This window comes from Meles meles, chromosome 12, assembly GCF_922984935.1.
Source record: "Meles meles chromosome 12, mMelMel3.1 paternal haplotype, whole genome shotgun sequence".
Classification (NCBI taxonomy): Eukaryota; Metazoa; Chordata; class Mammalia; order Carnivora; family Mustelidae; genus Meles; species Meles meles.
The window spans coordinates 75348000-75363772 of NC_060077.1; the positions used below are offsets into that span (position 1 = coordinate 75348000).

Sequence of the window (15773 nt, forward strand, 5' to 3'; positions counted from 1 at the left end):
CCTTCCTCAGGCTTCAGTGGATTCCCACTAGCTTTGATATTAACCAGTAACCCATAAGGCTAAGTGTGATTCCATTTACCTCCTCGCATTCTCCCAACCCTCCCCAGATGACATTCTAACTGTGAAGATCTCTTTTTTGTTCCCTAAAGGCAGCAACTTCTCCTTGTTGTTTCTTCTGATGGGAACACTTTCTACCCAGACTTTGGCCTACCGCTGCTTGTCCTTGAGACTCAACGTCAATGTCACCACCTCAGAGAGGCTTTGGTGACCCTTCACATCGTACCAGCTCCCATGCCACCGGTCTCCGGGTACTTCTGCTTTTCCTTTGGAGCACTTATCACAGTTGGTAATTACGGAGCTGTGTGAGCATTTGTCAGTACAACCATACAGGAAGTTCTGTGAGCACAGGGACTGTGTGGTCGTGGCCACCACTGTGTCCCCAGAACGAGCACTGAAGGTAAGAATGCTAGTGGGATGAGGGGCAGGTTCCCAGACAGAAAGGGACAGGCAGGACAGGTCCTAAAACAACTGGAGTTAGGACTCTCACTCTGTTCCTTCTCCCTCTGTCTCTCTTTCTCTCCCTGATACACTTCAGCTTTGACTTCAAAGGACACAAATAAATAATTGGCTTATGGGGGCGCAAAATAAGACAAGACCCACCAAAGCAAAGCAGGATGGCGGCTGGAAAGCAAGGTGCCGCACGAGCCCTTGGGGACTTGACCACAACGACCTAACGAGAAAATACAGCCACCGGGACACAGCCTGTGGCACTCACGCGAGCTCACAATAGGGCCCAAGTTTGTGTGCTGTAAGGTAAATCATTTATTCTCTTATAAAATGACCTTCCCACTCCTTCTGTATCAAGCCTGCACTAGAGAGAACCTAGAAAAAAAGGGACTTTGCCTACCTTATAGCCGTAATTTTAAAGAGGGCACAAGAGACCCCAGAAAGAGCGTGGTGGGGACAGCAGCCACCTTCATCTCCTGCAGCCACTGTCCCCTACCTGGAAGAGTCCTTTGTCCCTTCCTCTGCTTGTTTCTAAGGACACCTTGCAGGTTTTCCACCTGGCATTAAAGAAGGAGGTGAGATCCCTTGCAAGTGGCTGCAGGGCCGTGAATGTCTGCATATCAAGAGGAGTGAATGTCTGCATATCAAGAGGACGAAAGGACGGGATTCTTAAACAGAGAGGAGGCCAAAAACGGTACCTGCCTACCTCTGCAGTGGAGAAGCTTTTTTAGATTTGGCTGAGGCAGGCTACAAAGGCCAAAAGCAAGAAAAGAAAGCACCTTCAGTTGTAAGTCCCTCTCTCTCTGTTCCCAGTTTACCTGATCATCTTCTTAGGCTTCATCTCCACTGTCCATTTCAATGTCCATCTCTTCCGTATCAGCAGCTCGGGACAAGATGTCTGCCATCAGTGCTTCTTCCAATTTTTTGCGCACTTGCTGTACTCGCTCTTCCTGTTTCCTTTTACAAAATAGAGTAAAAATACACTGATAGTCTGGCAAGTAATGGGAACCTGCAACTGGTACTACAGGTTATCTTTAGTTCAAAATCATGAAAATTCCTGAGAAGAATACATTTCCTTCTCCCCAGACTTTGCAAGACTTTCTCCTGCGCCCACAGAACCAAACTGCACAGAAGGTGAGCCTTGCCAAAAAGAGGAATATTTAGATAAGCAGGTATTCCACACCTCACAGAGAATTCTGGTAGGAGTAGATTTAGCTCAGTGACTTTTTCTTCAACTTCAAAAACTTCAAGATTTGGGGTTATTGTTATAAAGGATATTAGAAATAACTTGAAAGCAGGAATAAAAGAAAGAAGTCACATAGAAAATAAAGAAGAAGAGATTTTTTTTCAACGAAGCAGAGCGAGGGAGGAAGTGAGGACAGGACTGAGTTTGGCGTTCTGCGGCTGTGTTAGGGAAAGACAGACGGAGCTCTCTCCCGGGTCCCCAGTCCTGCTGACTGCAGCATCGTGAAGAAGCCAAGACCACAGCACCCTATGTACCACGGAGAGAAACTGAACAGCATCTCGTTGAGATGAGTGGAGTGGTTAAGAACATGCCACAAGTTTCTCTGTGTTTGGGGGATTGCAGTGGAACCTCAAAAGTGAAAGTCAGTAATACCAAGTCATAAAAGAAAAAAAAAAAGGTTCTGAACAATTTGATGGGAAACAAAGCACAGGAAGAAAGTCTATTGTTATGTACTTAATGTTTCAAAATCAGAAAAAAATTCAGTTGTTCCCTGACAGTACAAGAGAGGGATTCCTAAAATAGTTCTTTTTTTTTTTTTTGACAGAGAGAAATCACAAGTAGGCAGAGCAGCAGGCAGAGAGAGGAGGAAGCAGGCTCCACGCTAAGCAGAGAGCCCAATGCAGGGCTCCATCCCAGGACCCTGAGATCATGACCTGAGCCAAAGGCAGAAGCTTAACCCACTGAGCCATCCAGGCGCTCCCCTAAAATAGTTCTAATGAGCCAAGACAGTAAATAGCAATTCACATCCAGAGCCAAAAGAGGAGGCCAAGAAGAAACACAAGAGAAGGGAAAACAATGGGAAGTTTAGAGTCTTAGAAAAAAACAAGAAAGGGAAAGAAGCAAAGGTACGGGTAGAAGTGTTAGCCCTGACTTTCTAGTGGGACAAAGCACTTCTTGAGACCAGGGGAAAGGCAGTTAGGACAGATGTCAAATGGGAAATGGAACAGTAACAAGTAAGAGACACAACAAGGAATACTGCGGGTTCCACAGTGGGGCAGGGGGAGGGGGGAGATTCTCTATTGATATTGAGGAGAACAAAGCACATCACTGCTCAAACCTGGGAACGCACAAGGGTAGGAGGGGAACGTTCTGGAAGTTGGTGCTAAGATTCACTGAGTATGTGTACTTCTTGTGTCCTCAATCATTTGTAAAGTTACATTTACTAGATTCCATCTGATCTATTTCATGAGACTCTATCCAAGGTGAGAAGCTAACAGAAATCGCCTAGGCACAAAAACTTTAATGCCGTCTGAACCCAAGTCCAAAAACAGCACAAGGAGTTAAAAGGTATAGGCTTCCACTTTTTATTGAATTTTCACAAAGAAGGAGACTGTCACTGAGTTAGTCTGAGCTCTCTAGCCTCTGTCATATTAAAAGGAACTGGAGTTGAACAGATTTTTATACAGTTGGAGCAGGGTCAAGAAGAACACATTGTTTATTTCTTACAGAGTTAGTTAGTCTTGCCTCTGGCCTTGTGACTCAAGGTTTATGACAAATGGCATATCAGTTGCATTAGCAATCTCTCACTCCTAATAAGAGAGTATGAGAATCTGTGCAAGTGCCCTAGAGTAATCCTGTTAGGAAGAAAATAGAGCAAATGGTGCTTTTGGGTGGAGAAGTATATCTTAAACTCTTAATGTTTGCTTGATTCTCTTTTGTCTTGAGCATTACTTCCCATATTTATGGAAGCTGAAATTAAAGCATTTGCCCATTGTGGCAGGAAGAATTCTAACATAGCCCCTGGCCCTGGATAGACTCCTTAGTATAATTTCCTCCCCTTAAGGATAGGCAGAACTTGTAAATAGGCCGGGCTATCCCTCTATGACTAGGTTACTAATCGATGGACCTTGAGTTAATCAAAAGAGATTATACTAGAGGGCCCGGCCTAATAAGAGAAACTCCTTAAAGGGGCTATGCCCTTCCTGGAAAAAAGTTGGAGAGGGAATCTGGAGGGGACGTCAGGGCAAGGAACTGCCATTTGACTCTACTATCCCACATCCAGCAAGATACTCAGAGGCCCCAGTCCTACAACTAAAAGGAAACGAATTCTGCAACAATCACAGGAACGTGAAAGAGGACTCTACGCTCCAGAAGGGAATGCAGTCCAACCACCACTTTGGTTTCAGCCTTGGAAGACCCTGGGCAAAGAATCCAGTTGTGTCTGGCCCAGGCTTCTGGCCTATGAGAGTGGTTGGGTGTTGCTTTAGGCTGTTAAGTTTGTGAGAACTTGTTACTTATATTAAAAAACAAACACAGGGGCACCTGGGTGGCTCAGTTGCTTAAGCGAGGGACTCTTGACTTCAGCTTAGATCTTGATCTTGGGTTGTGAGATCAAGCCTCACCTCCAGCTCTGAGCTGTGGTGAGTCTGCTTGGGATTCTCTCCCTCTCCCCTTCCCCCATTTGCTTGAGCGCTCTCTCTCTCTCTCTCTCTCTTTGTCTAATAAGTAAATCTAAAAAACAAAAAACAAATACAGAAGGTGCCTATGTGGCTCAGTTGGTTAAGAGTCTAACTCAATCTCAGCTCAGATCTTGATCTCAGGTCATGAGTCCAAGACCCAAAAACAAAACAAAAAAACCCCAAATACATCCATGGATGAAAACATTATCAAATATGCTAATATATATATACATGCATACATGTATATGCAAATATATATGTGTGTTTAATAGAGTCTTTAGTTAAAGGTTTAATATAAACAGAATATCGACTGTACAATTACAGAAAGGGTAAAAGTTCCATGTGCAGTAATTTATTTTGAAACTGCACTAATTCAATAAGAAATGTTTGCTTAATAATTTCTGTTACTACAATTAAATCAGATGGACAATTTGTTAAACAAGTTTACCCTAAAAGGAAATCATGCAGATCTGGCTTTGAGATTTCCTCTGCCATCAAAACATCTGCTGTTGAAGCCATCAGCATTCCCATGACATCACTCAGAGGCCCTCAGTCAACACCCGTGATGACCTGGCCAAACCCCTGCTGGTTAACTAGGTATTCATGCCAAGACAGGTAAGAACTTGTCTTCAGAGGAATTTCCTTCCTCGAGGGTAAGAATAAGCCAAAATGCAAGGTGATTCCTCCCCGTGATTTTACATTTTGTTCTTCTTTAAAAATAAAGCTGATCATAAATTCCATACAATCAGTAAACATGAATGCAACTTTAAGCCATGTTACATCTTTGCAAAAGGAACTACTTTAAAACCCAGGAAGGGCTTTCCAATTACAAGTGTAGCTAGACTCATTCATTTACAAACATTTTCATGCCAACTTTTTATGGATTTAGGAAAAAAATACAAATATAAAACATATTTTAAAATTATATGATTCAAAAGTGCCACCTGCTGGTTTTGTCTAGAAATAATACTCCAATAAAACCCGATTTAACATTCAGAGGGCAGAAATAGTGAAGTAGACACACTGTCCTATTTTTAAAGAAAATACAATACACTACAGTCTCATTATAAGCAAATGATACTCAAATTCATAAATCCCATATAAGAATTTCTTTCTGGTCTTAATATTTGAAATAGTTTGCTTCTTTTGAGCACATCCTTCTAGGCATTACCAATTTGGATTGTATGTTTTCTTTTCACTATTTGCTGCTAAAAACCTAACTTGTGCAAGGCGCCTGGGTGGCTCAGTGGGTTAAGCCTCTGCCTTTGGCTCAGGTTATGATCTCAGGGTCCTGGGATCGAGTCCCACATCAGGCTCTCTGCTCAGCACGGAGCCTGTTTCCCCCTCTCTCTCTGCCTGCCTCTCTGCCTGCTTGTGACCTCTCTCTCCGTGTCAAATAAATAAATACAATCTTAAAAAAAAAAACAAAAACAAAAACCTAACTTGTGGCCCCGTCTTAGAAAGCAGAAGATGTTAGGAGATGCAGCTTGTATCCTTGCCTTTCTCCCGACTCTGGTTTACTGCTTTATGCTTTACCCTTTGCTTGATCTTTGCCATTTGGCTTCTCATCTGGCTTTATTATGTGCGTGCGTGTCTTTGAAGCCACCTGAAATCTTTACTTGAAACAAGATGAAGCGGAGATAAATAAATCTCTAAACTGAGCTTAAGAGAGTAAACATAATCAGGATAAGCAAACTGAACTCTAAAAACATAACTCCTCTTAAAGCAGCATGGTTATGATCTGCTTTAAAGAGAGATTGGTTTGCAGAGAAACCAATGCAGGAAGCAACCACAAAAGGCATCACTGAATGCCAGGGATACTTCAGAGCAGAAAGCCAGAACTCCCAAGTGCAGAAGACACTCAGTAACAATGTGAAGAGAGTACAACTGATGGGTCCTTCGGATACCACCGTGACACTTCCACCTTTTTCCAAGCACCTCTTTGTTTGAACTGTTCTATATCACCTTCTGTTAATTTCACAAAAGATCTGTTAAAATGTATCCAGTGTAAAGAACAAGTTTTTGAAGCTGTGTTAAATGGCCTTACCTAATGTCTTCATCTGTGACAATGAAAGCCTTGCAGAGGGGTTGAGATGTGTTCAGCCAAACAGCGGGGTTCTTTTCCACAGCAGCGGAGGAGACCTGCCCTGTGATTGGTGCAGAGCTGGTGTGCAGAGCGCTGGCAACAGCAGATAAGAGGGTCTCATCATTACTACCTGGACCAACTCCTGCAATTAGAAATATATACCGGCTAAATTTTGGGAAATTTCTAGATGTGCTAAGCAAATCTTATGAAACCTAAAATAATTGATATTTTTATGTTTGTCTGGAATCATATATTTAAAACTGACACAAAGAAGTAAAGGATAATATCGTATCTCCTCATAGTTACAGATACCAAAGAATTCACGTTAAAAGAAAACAGTAACAACAGACTCCTGGGTGGCACAGTCAGTTAAGCATCTGACTCTTAAGTTTCGGCTCAGGTGATGATCTCAGGGTTGTGGGATCGAGCCCCATGTGGGCTCCGAACCCAGTAGAGTCTGCTTCACTCTTTCCCTCTGCCTCACCCCCCAAAATAAATAACTAAACCTTAAAGAAAAAAATAGTAACAAAATGGCTGAGCATTTCAATAAAACTTTAACACAACTTCAAAATACATTTTCCAAGCCAACTTTTTAAAGTTGGCTACATTTCAACAGGAGTCAACTATTTTAATGATCTAAATGCATTCTAAAGCCATATTATACCCAAGTCTCCCTATCAATGTATCCCTAAAGTCCTAGAATAGTTTCTCTTACAGTTTTTAACATTAATTTCTAGCAATGTCTCCACAATTTTCTTTGTTTTGGGACTTCAAAGGAAAAGCCAATGCAAGCATGTTCTACCTGCAGCTTTCACATCTTTTTCAAATGCCAAACAAAATATCCAAATTAATAGAATAGTTGCATACTCTGACTACTTCTAAAAGACTACTTGTAGGCAACATGACCACATTTAAATGCATTGCTTGAAATCCTAAACTTATTAAACCAATTAAAGCAATAATTTTCAAGAACATAGAGGGATGACTCAATGTCATAACCATGAATGAGGAGAATTTTTGAGCAATCCACACTATCAACATTTAGAAGCGAAAGTTCTAATGCTTGAGAAGCAATGCTTCTCTATAATTGGAATTAACATGGGATATGACAAGCACACTAGGTAACTGAGTTCTACAATCCAGTTGCTGCTGTTGTTGCTGCTGTTACTAGACCGAGGTGCACCTGTTCCCATGGCTACAGACAGCAGGAGTTGGTGCAGAGAGAGGCAAAAGAGTTGTTAGCTGTTCTTTAGGTAAGACGAAGAGTGAAAGGGCAAGTGCTGGAGACAGATGCTGCTTTGAGCAGGAACCCTGAGAAATTCTGCCTTCCAGCTGCATTTGTTTCTAAAAGCAGCACATGGGTTAATTTATATGATGAACCTAACCTAAGGCCAAAATTTTTAAACAGAAAAAAATCTGAAACATCCCTGCAACACACAAGCTTTTCAGATCCATTTTCTTTGGGTTTACTGAAACACAAAAGGAACATCATCCAGCAAGGCATCCAGTCCCCCAATGTAAAGACCCTGTCTTCATCATTTCTGACTCCACAGCAGCTAACACAGAGCCTGGCACACGGCAGGTACTGCCCAACTGGATTTGGATAATACCTTGAAGACCTTTAGGTAGTTCCATGGTTTTTATAATTTGTTCTGTTACATCTGATGCACTAAGTCCTTGTAGCCTCTTCTCCCAGAAAAGCTGTAAGGCAAAACATCACTTGTTAATACACGTTCTTGGGACAAGAAAGTAGCGCATCGATGCTGCTGAATGATGAAACTGAAATCATTTCAATAGTTTCCTAATTTCCCCATTTTTTCCTTATAGATTCTAAATGACACTCCAAATATGAGTTATTTCAACACATCACAATTCTTTCAGTGATATTAATCAAAAGATGTTTTATTTTATGCCATCTACTCAATTGTTACAGTACTACAGATCTTTATATGCCATATACTACTACATATCTTACTTCATAAGGTCTCTTCCAAAGAGTAGAACTTGAAGCTTTACAGATTCATTTGGTATGAAAATTTAATGTTATAATTTATGAGGGAAAAGAAAACACATTATGTAATACCCCTTCATCCAATATCATTAGGGAAAAAGCTCCTCCACCTGGGTGATTTTTCTACAATACTGAAGGTTAGCCCTTTGGCATACTGTTAAGGGGTAAAGAGCCAGTTTTAATGGAAATGTCTCTAAAATGTTTTGCATACTCCCTTGCTCTTTAAAAAGGGTGTCCCATTCATGGGTGACTTTCCCCCTGTTGTGTGGAGCCCAGGTCACCTTAGTCGCTCAGTGGCCCTACATCTTCATTCTGGGCCTGAGTCAGCACACCGAAGGCCCCTCATACTCCACGGGGCCACTGCGGAATGCAATTGTTCAGTCGAACACTAAATGGTCCAAGACAGTTCTGCTGTTTGATTTTATAACCTTCCTATACTTCATTTTCTCTCCTAGTTAGTTATTACTTCTCAGTAATGTCATTCATCTGTTCCACATGTATTTACTGAGCTCCAACTAGGAGCTGCACTGTGGACACAGCCCTAGATGAAATACACTGTGTCTTTGTCCTCAAGCCTTATCTCTTTCCTAGGCTCTCTCTTCTTTACTGCAGCCCCCAAAACAGATATAGGAGTTCCTTAGGACTCCATGTACCTGTCTTTAACCCTGGACACCTGGGGCCTGTCACAAGTAGGTACTGAAAAAAATATTGAATGCCCAAATATGGAGCAACAGGACTCAGAGTGAGAATCTTGAGGGACACACAAACCTAAACTGAAACCCCAGCTCTAGATGTCTACACCTTCCACTGCCTCTTTTGTAAAATGTGACAGCAATGAGGACCGCATAAGATTAACGTGGAGTCTGACAAGGCCATATCCATAAAGAACCTGTCAGGGAGTCAGCGCAAGGTTTATCGTATTTACTTTTAGTAAATTTTGACCACTCTGAGGGCTTATATTCTGACTCTGAGATATATGAAAAGTACCAGGTAATTGCCCTCCAGATAAATGCAAGATACAATAAAATCTCCTTATGACCGGAGAGCAGTATGTTGGATCTCTAACAACACCCCTGCGAGCACCAAGAGTGACGTGCAATGGAACGCTTCACTCTCTTCTATATGGTAACGACTCCTTACATCTCCCTATAAATTATGTCATCAGCAAACATGGTCAACATATATGAGGACAGGACTGCATCAATCATCATGGGTGAACAATAGTTAGGTGAAGGTAGTAGTTGATAAATGTGATAAATGTTCCAAGAAACCTGTTATTTACTTTTTGTGGGAAATAATATCATCTATGTACCGATTATTACAACTATGGGAAAAAACAAAGACAACAAACACCAGTTAATTCCTAATGAAAAAGGGAAAAGTATCTGGAAGAATCGGTGAGTATGAGATTAGTAAGTGCTTTTATAATGAAATAATAACTTAATTTGCAAAATAAATCAACACTACCCGAAGCATAGAAGTTATATACAGATATGATCACTAATATTTTACATACAATTCCAATTTTAGATATCAAAAGTTGAATTTTTTACATTCTACAATTTTTCACTCTCAATTTCTAAATTCCTATTAATTGAAAAGATAATGATACAAAACTTAGAAAGGATTATATTTTGCAGAATAAACCTTGAACTGAGAAACGCGTGTGTGGCTCTAGATTACAAGTCCTGGTACCATCACATGCCATCTGACAGCCCCCAACTGAGCCTGGAGTTGAATCAGATATGCACGGAAGACCTCTCTATAAATGAAATGCTTATGCCATGAAAATGGAGATACATGGATTTACGTGTGCGTATGTGCGTATGTTGAACGCGTATTTCTACCCCCACTCACTCTCCCCAGAGGAGGCAGGAGATGTGGGAAAGGCCAGAGAAAGAAGAAAAGGCTAGTTTGATCAAAGATGACGCATGGTGGGTACAGGTCACCAGTGCCCTGCTCTCGGTCCTTTCTACCACTCATTCAACACTGATCAGCTCACCCAATTTTCGTGAGAACTGAAACAGTCTTCATGAGATAGATGTCTCTACAAATCTATATCTTCCTAACTCACCTTCCCTACATTCATTTCCTCAGGTCATTACCTGTTTTGTTTTGGGGCTGGGGGCTTCTTTAAAAAATATTTTAAAATATTTTTTTTAAATTGACAAAGGCATTATGCCCAGTGAAAGAAGCTAGTCTTTTCCACACTGTATGATTCCATTTATATGATATTCTGAGGAAGAAAAAACTATAGGGATAGTTGCCAGGGATTAGGGGTGGAGGGAGGGACTGACTACAAAGACCAGCACAAGGGAATTCTTTGGGGGTGCTGCAATTGTTCTCTGTTTTTTAATATATATGAACTTTCTCCAGCTGCTAGAATTACCATTTTCTTTATTTTCCAAGCCAGTTCCATAAGGAATGACCAATATGCACTAACTCCATCCTCCAGGCCCGTTTCAACGTTATTACCCCATCCCTTTCCTCATTTCACCAAATTTACTTTAGGAGGGAGTCAGCTCCTCTTACCAAATTCAATGACTTTTTCTCTTTACCTCTGATCATTTTATAACCCTGCATGCTTTGGAGAGGTACAGGGAGGGGAGAAGACTTTCTTTGCCTAAATTTAAAATTTCCTGACCTGCTCATTTGTGAATTCCTTGTTTTTACTAGGTGACAAATCGTGGCCATCTGGGGATCTTATTACATTCCTTTTCCAGCCATTAAAAGTCCAAAGACAGACAGACTGACAGAAAGAAAGATGAATCTCCCTAAATCTGTAAGGAGACTCCATCTACTATAGCTACCCAGTCTCTTCCACCACACCTCCAGAAGCACTGTGGCTTTCATAAATCCTGACCTACCCACTGAAAATCTGATTTCACCTGCCAAATCCATTGATATTCTCAGTGTAACCCTGCTGCCTGATGTGAGGCCAAATAATCAATTTAACACTTTAAAAGAACAGTGATTTAATATTTAGAGAAAATCCCTAAATTTGCTACCAGTCTCAGTTATTATCTCTCTTTCTAATCCCCACTAATTAGACTCTCCAGATGCCTCTATACCTTGGTGTGTTTTTTGTTTGTTTGTTTGTTTGTTTGTTTGTTTGTTTGTTTTTGTCACCCTCCAGCATGGAAGACAACTGGAGAGCTCCAATTCCGGAGCATCACATTATATTGCCAAAAATCTGGGCAATGCCCTATCCAGCTGACTAGCTGATGGAGAAGCAGAAGCTGGGATTAAAGGTGATCCCAAACCACAACAGTGTCTAAAATATCAGTGACAGGGGCTGCATGGCTTTAGAGGAACTACCCTTCTGGACGCTGGAGCTCATCTCCACACCTTTGCTCCTCACATGGACAGAGGAAGTACCTCTACCCCACCAGCGGAAATACAGATGGGTGCACTTAGTCTATCTCAGAGTCCTCGGGGACAAACAGGATAGTGTGTTATGAAAGCTACTTCTTTAGTGAGAGGATCAATCTGTTTTCTGAAAATAAGACCAACCCAGATACAACTATAGTAGCATTTTCTTTTCTTAATTGCTGTGGATTTAACTGGGACTTTGGGGGATTTGTTCAACTTGGCTTCCAGAGGATATCCAAAGAAGAGGATAAGGAAGAAACAGGGATTGCAAAGCAACTGCTCAAATCACGCACAAACACACATCCCCATTCTGATGCACTGGGAACTTGGGCTAGTTATGTTGATTAGTACTGCCCTCCAAAACCCTGAGCCTGATAATATGTACTATGAAGGAATCTGCTTTTCTGCGGAAGTCAGGACAAGATGGTTTACTGGAAAAAAAGTAATCAGAGGATCAATCCAAATTCAACAAATATTCTTTTAGTACCCATTATGTGTGAAGTATTTTGCTAGGCCCTGGAGATAGTTACTAGGATAACTGGCAATCGCTGCCCTCTCAGTGCTAACTGTTTGCTGGGAAACTAGCAAAATGCTACAAGGTAGACTATGACAACTGCAACAATCCAGATACAAACTTAACTTCAATTTGGGAGAATCTTGGAAGGCTTTCAGGAGGAGGCATCTCTTGAAAGAAATGTGTAAGAGTTCTACAAAGCAGCAAGGCAAGCCAAGGAGATAGCTTAAGCAGGCAAGGATGGGAGACGAGAGTGCCAGTCAGTATTTCTATGTGTTCTCACACAGAGGAATAACCACAGTGGCTTATTTTAAATGTATATCCCAAGGTCTCAGCCCTAGGGATTCTGTCCAGTAGGTCTGGATTATGGGTTAATATACAGACATATATATATATATATATGTATATGTCTTAGGTGAGTCTGAAGCAGGCCCAGGGATCTCAGTTTGAGAACGACTGGTTTGGTTTGTGTTGAAAGAAAGGTAGTGCACACATAGGGCTGGTTTATACTGATCACCAAGATCTCCGAGTTTTATTCCTGCTTATACCAGAAAAGTAAAAGTATATTATTCTATTCTGTCCTTGCAGAGAACTGGAGGAAGATATCTGCCTTTCTCTTTCTCACTGCAAGAAGACATGTGTCAAGGTATATTTAAGAGCACATCAAATTGTTTCGGCGTACACAGAGAGGTCACATTCTCTCGGTGGAAAAGAAGAGGAGGAAGAGGACAACCTACCACTTACCCACCACCAAGCCCCTTCCAGAGGCCCAGCCCTGTGCTCAGTGCTTTATGTACAGAAATCCAGTGAATCTTTCCTACAGCATTTTGAAGAAGACATTATTAGTCCCATATACAGTCACTTACCAAGAGTTGCATAACTAGTCAGTGGTGCAGCTGGAATTAAAACTCAAGTCAATGTGATTAAATGGTCTGATCTTAACAATAACAGCTCTGCAAGAGCATTTACATATTTGGCCCTACGTTAGATCAGAAGGTAACAGGCCTCAGACACTCCCACTCATGAAATCAAAGGCTGACAAAAGTTTAAAAAAATGCAAAGAAAATTGTTGAGTTACTCTTAATCCATTTGCCTACTAAGTAAGACTGTGTAAGTCATCAATTGTAGGCAATTTGTGCTGATACCTGCCTCCTCCTTGGGAAGAACTAAGAGGCCCAGGCTTGTAATGTTTAGACTAAAGCTAGCATGGAGTTTTAAGATACCAAACCATAATTTGGGGAAGCTTGCATGATAAAACCCAAAGAACTGATGTAACATATATTCTCTGCAAATTAGCTTTCTTAGAATTAATTGCAAGTACCGACCCCATTGAACATCAAATTTTTATTTGGTGGGCGGAAATTAAAGTCTGAGACCCCCCAATCCAAGAAAATGCTTTCAGATGAGTCCCACTAACAACAGAGTGGTAGCAGACATTTCAGGAAACAGGAAAGGGGAGTGATTTAGTGAGCATACAAAACTGAAGACTTTAGAATTTTTTCTATAAGAATACTATTTTAGGTTAATTATATTAGTATCTATTTATCATGAAACATTAGATCAAATATACCAGTATTATTTTCATCAACTCTTATATTTAATTTGAAAAGCACTGATGTGCCTGTGTATTGTTCAAAAAAAATTCACTGATGAAGAGAAACTGACCTTCTGTTTATACTCATAACATCAACTTGACAGTAAATTGTCAAGGGCAGGAAGGTAGGAAGGTTAACTTCTGAGTAGCAGAGTGACTGGGCTTGAGTTCAAATTCTTGCTTTGTCACTCACTAGTTTTATAAAGTTACACAACTTAACCTATCTCAAAGCCATTTTCCAACTCTAGGGAAAGGGAAAACAAAAACAATCTTAAAGAGTTACAGAAACTAAATGAGGAGGTTTACAAACACTTGAACATGCCCAGTACAGAGCAATTATCATTTTACTACATTTTTCAGCATACTGATCATATAATAGCATTCAATAAGTAAATGGTCATCTTATTAAAATTAATAAATATAAACAAATCAACAAATTATCAATTCTGAAAGTAAGTATTCATACATGAAGACTGAGCACATGCATTTGAATCTGCCCTTCCCTCCCAGATTTTCAGCTGGTGTTTTCTTTCTACAAATATCTTAAAACTCCTCCTTTTCCTCCTCTCATCCAAGCCAGACTGCCTCTCACCTAGACCAAAGTTGGTCGGGAGAACTCTGGTGAGCCGGACCAGCCACATAATTTGCAGGACTCAGTGAAATGAAAATGAAAACATGAAGTCCCTTGTTCAAAAAGTATTAAGAATTTCACAATAGCAATAGGCATGGGCTGTCCTAAGCACGGGGCCTGTGCACCTGCACACCCACGACATCCAAGGTGGGAAACAGTGCTGGGGGAAAGGAGAAACTAGCAGGGAAAGGAGACCCCTGTGCCATGCAGCAGGATATAGGAAAATGCTGTGATATAATCTCATTCTGTGAATTTCATTAAAAAGAAGGAGGATGACAGAAAATAGTTCTGGCTGGGCCTATGCACAAAGGAACCTTCCTATAATTCCCTATTAAAATAATGCAAGGATTTTTCTTTTAATTTCATTTATTTATTTGATAGAGAAATCACAAGTAGGCAGAGAAGCAGGCAGAGAGAGGGGGAAGCGGGCTCCCTGCTGAGCAGAGAGCCTGATGCGGGGCTCGATCCCAGGACCCTGAGATCATGACCTGAGCCAAAGACAGAGGCTTAACCCACTGAGCCACCTAGGTGCCCCAATAATGCAAGGATTTTTCATCCCTCCTATCACTGCTCATTTGGAAGACTGTGAAAGAATCACTGCCAAGGCCCTTCACAGTTGAGCTGAATGAGTGAGGAAGGAGGGAACCCAGGGAATGAGGAAACCACAATGGGGAAGAACAGTGGGAAGCCCAGAGAAGGATCAGAATTTTGTTCTATTTAAAGTCCAGTGGATAACATGGGTAGCTTTTAATTAAGATTTCCTGAAACTGTAATTTTCTTGTTATTTTTACTCCAACTATTCCATGTTGTGATGATAGTAAAGCCCTTAGAAAAACCTCAAAAGGGCTCTGAGCTTATTTCAAGAACAGAAGGTAGGAGGGAATCAGGGAATGCAAACTACACTTCCATTATGCAGTGAAGCAGGAAGAGAAAGAAAAACAAAACAAAACCAAACAAACAAAAAAACTTGAACCAGGAAGGACAGCTAAAAGAAGTTTCCCAATCTTGGCATCATTAACATTCTGGGTTGGACAATTCTCTGTTGCGGCTCTTTAGTCGCATCCCTGGCCCAGACCCACACTATCTGCCATCAGCGCTACCCCCGTTGTGACAACCGAAAATGGCTCTAGACATTGCCAAATTTCCCTGGGTATATGGGGGAAGACGGTACAAAATCAGGTCTGGTTGAGAACCCCTGGTTCAGAGAAGGACAAAGAGGACAGGTGGGAGGTTTACAGTGCTCGGGGCTCAAATCTCATTGCTGAAACAGAAAGAAGAGCCCTCCACTGGTAGATGCCAAGACTGCCACCAGCTCCTTTCCCAACTTTCAAGAGTCTCGATCGGAGATCATCACTCCTGAGCCTTGTAAGAACCATCCCAAGGAGCTTGGAGCTGGGCACGTCTTCTGTCACT

General features: G+C 41.2%; 1 protein-coding gene across 2 annotated transcripts in view; it reads right to left on the reverse strand.

Moving 5' to 3' along the window:
• The window catches only part of MBD2 (methyl-CpG binding domain protein 2), a 70031-nt gene that overhangs the window by 6329 nt on the left and 47929 nt on the right, over nt 1–15773 (reverse strand). For both annotated transcript variants that reach the window (XM_046024758.1, XM_046024757.1), the window contains exons 4-6: nt 7849–7939; nt 6200–6380; nt 1326–1464 (exon numbers count right to left, since the gene is read on the reverse strand). In XM_046024758.1, coding sequence (XP_045880714.1) covers nt 1338–1464; nt 6200–6380; nt 7849–7939 — 399 coding nt within the window. In that variant the 3' untranslated portion in view covers nt 1326–1337. The remainder of the gene's footprint in view (nt 1–1325; nt 1465–6199; nt 6381–7848; nt 7940–15773) is intronic.